Source organism: Schistocerca serialis, chromosome 1 (genome assembly GCF_023864345.2).
Source record: "Schistocerca serialis cubense isolate TAMUIC-IGC-003099 chromosome 1, iqSchSeri2.2, whole genome shotgun sequence".
NCBI classification, from domain to species: domain Eukaryota; kingdom Metazoa; phylum Arthropoda; class Insecta; order Orthoptera; family Acrididae; genus Schistocerca; species Schistocerca serialis.
In genome coordinates this window covers 502,211,589-502,222,479 of record NC_064638.1, presented here as the reverse complement: position 1 = coordinate 502,222,479, position 10,891 = coordinate 502,211,589, and the positions used below count along the sequence as shown (strand labels likewise).

At 39.9% G+C, this 10,891-nt stretch overlaps 1 protein-coding gene across 1 annotated transcript in view; it reads left to right on the top strand.

The window, feature by feature from the left end:
- The first annotated feature begins 1,522 nt into the window (after positions 1–1,522).
- Positions 1,523–10,891, top strand: part of LOC126484935 (skin secretory protein xP2-like) — a 192,385-nt gene continuing 183,016 nt past the window's right edge. Inside the window, exon 1 of the mRNA XM_050108573.1 lies at positions 1,523–1,597. Coding sequence (XP_049964530.1) covers positions 1,523–1,597 — 75 coding nt within the window. The remainder of the gene's footprint in view (positions 1,598–10,891) is intronic.

Below are 10,891 nucleotides of genomic sequence, written 5' to 3'. Positions count from 1 at the left end.
GGATCTCCCTGTCTGCGTATACGGAATACGTTACACGTGTTTACGTTGAGAGTCAATTACTGCTGCCTCCACCAGACGTCGATCCTATGCTCTTCCCGCATTTCGCTACTGTTTTCTACCGTTACACTTCTCTGTATACAATAGGATCATCCGCGAAAAGCCTCATGGAACTTCCGTCATTATCTTCTTGGCCATTTATATATATATTGTGAAAAGCAATGGCGCTTAACAATATCGTGAGATAAAGTTACGTTTATATCTGAAAATTTCTCATCTTTGAGAATAACATGCACTTAAGTTCTTCCCAATTAACAATTACTGAAACCTGTACACCGCTAATGGGCATAAGTGCAGGTATTTTTATGTTTGATACTTTAATATGAACAAAAATCAGTGTGTTGACCGTTTTTTCTCTTCATTGAACGGTCTGTCCACAAACACGTCACCAACTTTATGACCTGATGTTTCCTGCACGGTCGTGCTGCACCACTAGGTGGACTATTCCAATCAGTATAGACTAACCGTTTCGCATACAAGAGTCCACATTTTAGTACCTCGCCTGCTGCCCAGGAGGAAATACCTTGCTCTCGTTACAAGTAGTTACAGGTACTAACCAACCTAACAACATACGACTTGTAAGGGCTGTAATTATTATTCTGCAAACGACGTAAATACTGATTTAACGTTGTTCAGTACGCTTTCCTCTGTCATCATAAGAAATATCTATACTTTTACCTGTTACAGCCTGTATAAGCGAAGTATACACTCTATACATGCAGCGTTCTTACGCTCCATCATTAATGACCATACCACAGAAGCCATGCAGCCAAAGACAGTAGTGTGTTATGAGCAAAAGCAACTGTCACACAAGGCAGCTAGTTTAAAACAAACGCACCCCTCATCAGAAGCACTGTACGAACTGGAGGGAGAAGGGCTTGGTTACTGGTAGGTTCTAGATACAGAAAGGCGGTCACGCCAGAATAGAGCAATTAATTGTTTTAGTAATTAAATTTGGGATGGAACGAAGCGAAACTTATTCGTGCGTGTCACACTTCCAGAATAGACAAACGGCCAGCTTTTGGAGAGACCTGAATGAAGATTTTTCCAGTTACGCCTCGTTTACTGGTATGATTAATGATTTATACACACGGTGTGAGTAGCCAGATAATCGAATCGCCGTTTCGTCGGCAGCTCAAAGCGATTAGGGAGGAGTCCTTTGCCCAGCCCACCTGTAGGGAACACTCGCCCCATGATGGAACAGGAAGAGCAACAGATTGAACTGGAGAAGGCAGGCTGGGAATTAGAAGGCGATGCAGTTGGGGAGGGGGGAAGGGCGAAAAAAGTTGGCGAATTTCGCCCCTAGAGATGAGTCCTCACCATCAGGCGGGCGGGAAGGTCACAAGTTGTTGGTTTTCCTTTATCAGCGCCGCCCTCGTCCGGTAATGGGAGTTGCCGGTGGCGGTAGCGCGGTCTCTTTTGGATGTCGGGCTGCCGGGCTGCCAGGGGCCAACATTCGATTAGCATGAGAATGAGCGGCGGACCCCCAGACGCTTTGACCGGCGCCGACGCCGACGGGGACACGGCGGAGGCTGCAGGGGTGTGTGGCTGGTCGCGGGCGCGTAATTGCCGAAAAAAGGTCACGAAGTGACCGGAGCGCGCACCACGAAGCGGATCCTAAAAGTCACTCCGCTCTCTGCTTCAGGGACGGGGCGGCCATCTCAGCTACGCAATATACGGGCCGCTGTGGAGGTCGCAAACAGCCATAAAATTCTATTTGAAATTGAAACAGTAACTTGAAAAATCATTTATAACATTGCAATTACTGAAAACATTATTCCTATACATGGATCGTTTAAATTATTTTACAGAGTTCAACTAAAATACATTCACTTGAAATTACCAGTTCATTACGAAATTTAGTTACACATTCAACTAAAAGAACAGGTTGTGTAACTTAATGCGCAGCGCGTCAACTTGCGGGACAAGGAGGTGCGCCAGACCGGTATCGAATCCGTCTGGAGGATTAGAGGCAATTGGTCTGACATACTGGCCAGCCTGCAAGTGGTGTTTAGGCATTTTTCCACACTCCTTTAGCCAAATGCTGGACTGGTACCTAGAAAATACGAGACGAAGACAGTTAAAATACGACAACACACAGAACAGAGCTTACACGATACACGGACACATGGCACATGCGACTTCCTGTCTTTTGGTTAACTTACGACTTTGGTGATAAGAAGAGCAGCAAAAATTTAAAATGAATTATATTTCCGAAATAACAACAAAATAAACGATAGGAAAGAGAGATTCGTTAAAAAATTGTAATAATGGAAAAGAACGTATCAAACGTGCACACTATCTGAACAAAAGTATGGCGACACCACGAAGTGATATGGGATTGACTACAAGATATCAAAATAGGTGGACTCACTAGTATAAAAGGAGGCAAGGAGTATTGTATTATCGGCAGAGAAGCAGTAACAGCAGAAAGCGTCGATCAGGAGAGCTCAGTGACCTGAAGCTGTCCAAGTCGTCGCTGATGATGTGATTCTCAAGTGGAAACGCGAAGAAGCAGCCGCAGCAAAACCAGCAACAGGCAGACATCATATACTGACGGAGAGGGACCGTCGAGCATTCCAGAGGGTGGTTGTAAAAAAAAATCTCGTAAAATCAGGGGAAGGAATCAATCGTGAGTTCCAAAGAGCTTCCATCAGTCCAGATAGCACAATGAGCGTGTGTAGGATGTTGGAATGGGGTACGATTTTCGAGAAGCTTCACTTAAAGCCACACATTTCTGTGGTCAGTACTAAGCGTCACTGAGGTGGAGCAAAGAATGACGCTGCTGGACAGCGGACAAGTGATTTGGGGCGATGAATCACCGCTGTACTCTGTACCAATCCGATGGAACGGTTTGGGTTTGGGATATGCCTGGAGCACATTAGTTACCATCAGGTGTAGTGGCTGTAAGTAAGCTGTTTAGGTATTTTTTATCGGTAACACCACATAGCGCTCTGTGGGAAAATCACTGGCTGTGCTGTGTGCAGTCTGTGGCTGGTTGGCATTGTTGTAATACTCGCCATTGTAGCGTTGGGCAGTTGGCTGTTAACAGCGCGTAGCGTTGCGCAGTTGGAGGTGAGCCGCCAGCAGTGGTGGATGTGGGGAGAGAGATGGCAGAAATTTGAGAGCCGATGATCTGGACGAGTGTCCATCAGAGACAATACATTTCTAAGAATGGATGTCATGAACTGCTATATATATTATGACTTTTGAACACTATTAAGGTAAATACATTGTTTGTTCTCTATCAAAATCTTTCATTTGCTAACTATGCCTATCAGTAGTTAGTGCCTTCAGTAGTTTGAATCTTTTATTTAGCTGACAGTAGTGGCGCTCGCTGTATTGCAGTAGTTCGAGTAACGAAGATTTTTGTGAGGTAAGTGATTTGTGAAAGGTATAGGTTAATGTTAGTCAAGGCCATTCTTTTGTAGGGATTATTGAAAGTCATATTCCGTTCCGCTAAAAAAATTGTGTGTCAGTTTAAGCACAGTCATGTATAACTGTTCAAAGGGGACGTTTCATAAGTCGACCCTTAGCCGAGGATACTTCACTGGAATCTTCTGATTTTTTCTTGTAGTTTGTGTAATTAGTGTAGCTTTTGTTTATTGCTAGCGCGTAATTATAGAGAGAATCTCCTTTGTAGTTGTAGTCTTTCATTGTTGTACAGTAAAACAGTTGTGGCATGCATGTAGATTTGCACCAAGTATTTCGCAGCTGCGCTTGCAATCAACTAGATATTATTTTCAGTGCTATGTTAATGTGTTTTCTTATTTTGCTCTTCAAATTGTGCTTTTCTGTGTTGTCGTGTGAAATATTGTGACAATAATGGCGTGTGAAAAACGTAATACTAGGCTCCAAAGTAAACTGAGAAATGACAGTGAAGACGAAAGCAGTGTGTTAGCGCCACTGTGTAATGAATTAACTAATGTTCAACATAGTAATTTGGTAATTGTGCATAGGGAAATGGAGCGGGCGGCAAACAATGGTGTTGACAGTGAAACAATTAGTGAACAGGGAAGCATTATCGATCGATCAGTCGGCAACAGCCCGCCTCAGGAATTGGGAATGACAGGACACAATCTTGCAAATACTGCAGATTCAGGTTTTTGTTCCTCACCGTTTTCTCAATTAAGTCAAGACACATCTTCTGCTTGTCAAAATGTGAATGTTGCTGGTGCAACTTCACTGCCGAAAAGCACTGAGGAACATGTTTTAGACACCAGTGCATTGTTATTACAGTTAATGCAACAAATGGGACAAAGGCTACAAAATTTAGACACAATGGACCAAAATCTTCAAAAGCTAGACACAATGGAACAAAATCTTCAAAAGTTAGACACAATGGAACAACACCAGAGACAAACACAGCAACAGTTAGACACAATGGAACAAAATCTTCACACCACGCTTGAACAAACACGTGAAGATTTAACTACTGAGTTACATAAAATCAAATCGAAATGTCAAAAAGTCTGTAATGACGTAAAAACACAAATTTGTGAGCATTTTCAACCTATTTTTTCGCGGCATGAAAATACATTACAGAATCACAAAGCAGCCATAACAGAAATGCAAACTATTGTTCATGAAAATCATGAGACCTTGCAAGTTAAAATTGACTCAGTTGCATCTACCGATTCGGTTACGCAACTTGCAAAAACTCAGGAAAACTTAAAGGACACAGTAGATACGATTTCAACACAAATGGACACTCTGAAACTTGGTTCAGAAAAACACACTGAGGAAATAAGTACACTATCGGAGAAAGTAGCCGAACTTTCGGAACAGTTCACTAACTTATCTACAAAGGTTGTGATGATCTGAATGACACAAGACCTGTAGCCATCACTGACACAGAAGAGTATGAACAAATTAGAAAATTCAAACAAAATCAAAATCAAATTAATACGCAACACAAAAGAGAAATCCGGGAAGTACAAGATCAGTTGGCACAAGTAATACAAAAATTACAAATTTCAGAGGACACTCGCGATCCAACACGGGAAGAGGGACTTAGAAATACGGAAAAGCCACGAAATAATAATACAGGGCATTTCGGAAATTATGAAAGAAATTGGCAAGGTGCACCGAATTTTGAGATGGGACTGTCGACACGACGTAACAATGACCGATACGCGACTCGCCGACACGATGACTTTGACTATAAGCTGTTCTTTACTACATGTAAATTCAAAACATTTAAGGATTCTGGCAACGACATTCATTCACAAGCGTGGCTCCATCAATTCTCTCATTGTTTTCCTCCCAACTGGTCATTAGAGCACAGATTAGAATTTATGTGTGACTACTTAGAGAATGAACCAGTTGTAAGAATGCGATCGGTCATTCACGATTGCCACAGTGAAGGAGAATTTCACCATGCCTTCCTCTCAGCATATTGGTCTCAAGCCACACAAGACCGAGTAAAACATAGCATCATAATGATCAAACATTTCGAACAGTCTGAATTTTCCAGTCTTGTGAAATATTTTGAAGACATGTTGCACAAGAATCAGTACTTGTCAAACCCATACAGCCCCTCAGAACTCATCTGCATTTGCTTAATCAAATTACCTGAACATTTGCGACATATTATTTTGACAGGACGTTGCAAAGACGACATTGAAGCTTTTCAGGGACTCTTACAAGAATTAGAAATTGACACTGACAATCGCGGAACGCGAAAACAGGTACATAACAATTACAGGTCACATCCGTCGCAATTCCTCGATGAAAGAAATAATAACTGGACACGACAAGGCTATTCTCACAACACAAATCGTGACCAAAACAGACACCACCCATATGACAACCGTTGGTAGAGTAGTAATAATTACAGGGAAAGATCACCTCTCCGTGGCAGTGACTATCACAGAGACAATTAGAGAAACAGACAATATGGGAACCAAAATAATTATTATCAAGGGAGACAGAATAACTTTAGACGCAACGGTCCAGCGCCCAGTTACGATTCAGGGAGAAATTCTCCACCACGTGACCGACAAGAAAGAAACTATGGAATCTACCGACATGACGATAGCGACAGACCTGAATTGCATCAGAACTGGCGGGATTCAAACAGGGCAGGGCCCTCTCGACAAGATGAATTTGTAGAAGTTAGGTCTCCAAATCCTAATAACGACGCGCGCCAACAAAGAGACAATAGGCAATGACTCATACCGCTGGAAGCCACAAAACGTACTTCTGAAACTGACGACGCAGCTGCCGTAGCTAGTAATTACGTACAAATGGAAGACATTAGGGACATCTTACTCCAGGAACACGACGTAAAACATAACAACATTGCATGTCCTGTGATTCACATTACAGTAAATGACGTAAAATTTACGGCAGTACTTGACTCTGGCAGTCCCATTTCAGTAATTAATGAAACAGCTTTTAGCAAATGCAACAAATCGAACGATTGCCCCACACTTCCTTTACGTAAGATTAAATTACAAGGTGCAATTTTTGGAAAAAGTGTAGATGTACGCCAACAAACCAACTTATAATTCTTTTCTCAAAGTCACAGCTTCTCTATGAACTTTCTTATTGTTCCATTATTGTCGACGGAAATTATATTGGGAGTAGACTTTTTGAATGAATACAAAGCAATCTTAAACTTTCACGACGCTGAAATAAGTTTAGAGAAAGAAGGTAAGTCAATAGCTTTGAAATTTGAAGATTGGCTCTCAGACATTGACGAGGAAATTAATCGGCCTTACCTTCTGTTAGACAACAGTTCGGAATTTTCGACGAAACTTGACACTAACAATCACTCTACAAGTACTGACAGGGATGATATCGACGGCGTATTTGATACTGATGAGTTAATTCAGAATAAAATTCAAACAATTGAGAACTGTAATGACATTGAAGGCAGGACCTTTTTGAGATTTTACAAGCACATTCCACAGTTTTTACTCACAAAACAGGAACAATCAAGGGATTTCAATACCAATTTCGTGTTCGTGAGCATACTAAATTTTGTGTTAGACCATACGTAATTCCAGCACATTATAGGGACCGTGTTAGAACAGAAATACAATCTATGCTCGACGAGGGCATTATTGAACAATCCATTACATGTTGTTGAGAAGAAAAATGGATCGATCAGGCTTGTCTTAGATTCGAGACAAATCAATACTATCATCATTCCTGAAACAGACAGGCAGCAAACGTTGGAAGAACTTCTTCAAAATTTTAATGGTGTAAAAGTGTTGTCTTCCATTGACCTCAGATCCAGCTTTTATCAGATCGAACTTCATCCAGAATGTAGAAAATACACAGCTTTCCTTTGTTTCGGCGTTTGTTATCAGTTTCGGAAACTTCCTTTTGGTTTGAACATTTCTTCGGCAGCATTCATTCGTGGGTTAAATTCCATATTACCTGAGTTCTTAAAACGTCACATCACCTTATATGTGGACGATATTCTGATAGCAGAAGCTTCATGGGAACAACATAATCGCATCCTCAACAGTTTGTTACGTATTTTTGCAGAATCTGGAATTACAGTTAACTTGGAAAAGTCTGAATTCGGTAGGACAAAGGTGAAGTTTTTGGGACATATTATTTCTTCTGAAGGGATTCAGCTGGATCCTGAAAAGTTAGAAGCAATCAGGGCCATTCCAGTTCCATCCACAAAAAAACAAGTCCGCAGTTTTCTAGGTCTCGTAAATTTTTACCGTCGTTTTCTGAATATGCAAATTCTAGTGACACCAAAACTTTATTCTCTCACTGGAAAAAATACTATTTGGAACTGGGACGAACAAGCACAGTTGGAATTCAATTCTTTGAAAGAATCGGTACTTAACGCGCCAATACTAGCTCATCCAAATCTGTCACAAGATTTCTGCCTTAGCACAGATTCTTTTAAAGTCGGTCTTGGTGCCCATTTATTCCAAGAAACCATAGAAAATGACACTACTGTTCAGGAAACCATTGCTTTTGCTAGCCGAATGCTAACAAAATCTGAAAAAAATTATTCCGTTACTGAATTAGAAGCTTTAGCTATCGTTTGGGCATTTAACACATTCCGTTTCTTTCTTTCTGGTAAGCACGTAAAAGTATACACTGATCATCGTGCATTACATTTTCTTATGTCTTCAAAACTAAATTATGACAGGTTAAAACGTTGGGCATTTTTTCTGCAAGAATTCCACTTCACAATAGTCTACGTTCCCGGCAAGGAGAACATTGTTGCCAACTCATTGTCACGCGCACCGGCTAGGCTTGAGAAAAGTAACACAGAAGGCAACCTCGAGAAAAATTTCAGTATTCTTTACATTCAGAAAGTCGCCTTTGAAAACTTCATCACCACATCTTTAAAGGACATTGCTCATGAACAAGATAAATATCTGATTTGGAAAGACATCAAAAGTAAATGGCATGAAAAGACACACACAGATTCGGCATTATTATCTGGTTAGAAACAACATACTGTTCAAACGCTGCACTGTTGATGACAAGCTATGGGTACTTTGCATTCCTGACGATTTTGTTAATAAGCTCATTTGGTACATTCATTTCAGCTATGCACATTTTGGTCCACGAAAATGTTATCATATTCTTCGGATGACTTGTTATTTTAACAATATGGAAAAGAGAATTCGAAGAGTCTTGTCTATTTGTAAACTTTGTCAAAAGGCTAAACCATCTACTGTCTCACATCGTGCTCCATTGTTTCCTATCATTCCTTCTAAATTAAAAGAATTTGCTGCTGTTGATCTCTTGGGACCCCTTGTCAGAACATCTAATGGATTTTCGTACGTTCTAGTCGCTGTTGAACTTACTTCAAAATTTGGTTCTTTTTACTCCGTTACGTAAAGCCACTGGACGGTGTATCCAACGCCTTTGTTAAAAATTTCTTACGTGAAGTTGGACACGTTAGTAAAGTCATTTCAGATAACGGACCGCAATTCAGATCTGCTGTTTGGTCACGCATGCTTCGGAACCATAAAATCAAACCTGTTTCTATTTCATTGTACTCACCACATAGTAACCCGTCTGAACGGATTATGGAAGAAATCAATAAGCTCTGCAGACTTTATTGTCACAGAAAGCATCAGTATTGGGACAGATATTTACACTTATTTCAAAACGTGCTGAATGAAATGCCTCATGACTCCACTGCTTTACCACCAATTCTTGTACTGAAGAATGAAGAACCACCGAACAGAATCAGAGAGCTTGTACCTTTTCCGAATACACGTAAACTTCGACACAAAGACATAATTGATTTGGCTATTAAAAATATAAATTCTGCTGCAGACAAAAGGATAAAACTACACGGTAAAGCAAATGCAAAGAAACTTTATATTGGTCAGAAAGTTCTCATTAAAGCTCATTCATTGTCACATAAGAAGAAACACTTGTGTCACAAATTCTTACTAGTTTACAATGGACCTTACAGAATCCGAAGTATACCACATGATAATTGCGTTGAAGTTGAAACTCCGCATACTAGGAAGAGTAAAGGTTTACACCACATTTCACATGTAAAACCGTTTATTGAAAGATAATCTGCAATGTTCGAAGTTAAATATCAAGTCAAGAACCAAGAGAACTTATTTATACAGAAATTACGAATGCATTGCTATAGTGAACAGACGACACAGAGTTGCTATTTGTACACTTTTGCTTGTTAGTTGCACGATCACGTAACGACTATAATGCTCACATAGAACATATACCGGCACTGCCAATGAGACTTTAATGCAACATTTTGGTTTACTTGCAAATACATTCTGGATTTAAAGTACTTTCTGTGAGACACCAGATGACACAATGGTTAGTTTATGTGATAGCTACACGATTTTATCACGACGCTACTAATGAGTGACAATTTACAATGTTGCTTTTGCAGTGTTTTTGTTTTATATCTGCACAGTTTGTCTGAATTCTTCTGGAAAGTAAAACATGTTTTAGTAGTAACGTTGTGGTATAGCTACAGTAAGACAGCCTTTTGTTTATAGCACAACAATACGTTACAGTGTAGTATGCATAGCATTTCGATTTTGTTTATTACGAGGTAAGTACATTGACTTCCACAGAACTTTGCTTACGGACGACGATAATTACGACACTTGGCACATTTTTTACCCTTAAGTAATGACAGAGATTATGTTACAACAAGACGCACAATTTAGCGATACAGTACACGTATTTGAGTGATTAATTTTGTACTAAAAACATTTATTTTTAAAGATTTTTGAATTACAATGATACAAAGGTTTTCCATGATACATTTCATTCCATTGCTGTAATCTGTAACACCTGAGGGTATATTTACATTTATCCTCAGGGGGGGGGGGGGGGGTACATGCTTACTTTGTGTACCATGTGTTTGGCAAGCACAAGGAGCCCTAGCTAATATGGTATTTGTTTATACAACTTTACACGTCGGTACCATATTTCTCTAGCACATAAATTACACAGCTATCTGATCTTTTAACTGAGAGAGACAAACATTTATTTTACTACATCAGTGACAGATGTTTGCGCAATCACACAGTTGGATAACTTCACACTTATGAAATTGTATTTTGTATGTACTTTGTGGACTGTTCATATTTTTTCAGAACCATTGTGATACTATGAGAGCTTTGAATGATGTGTTTGGTATGAGATCACTATTTTTAAAGTACATTTGAGGTAGATGACACTGTTGAAATGAGCAGAGAATTTTTTTGGGGTTTTGAAATTATTGCAGAAAGCTAGGACGCTTTTGAGATTTGGCTGAGTTTGTATGATGTTATTATTACGATGAAAATGTGAATTATGCTGTTGAGATATGTTTATGGTCAATAAGCTGATGCTATATGAGGAATTTGAT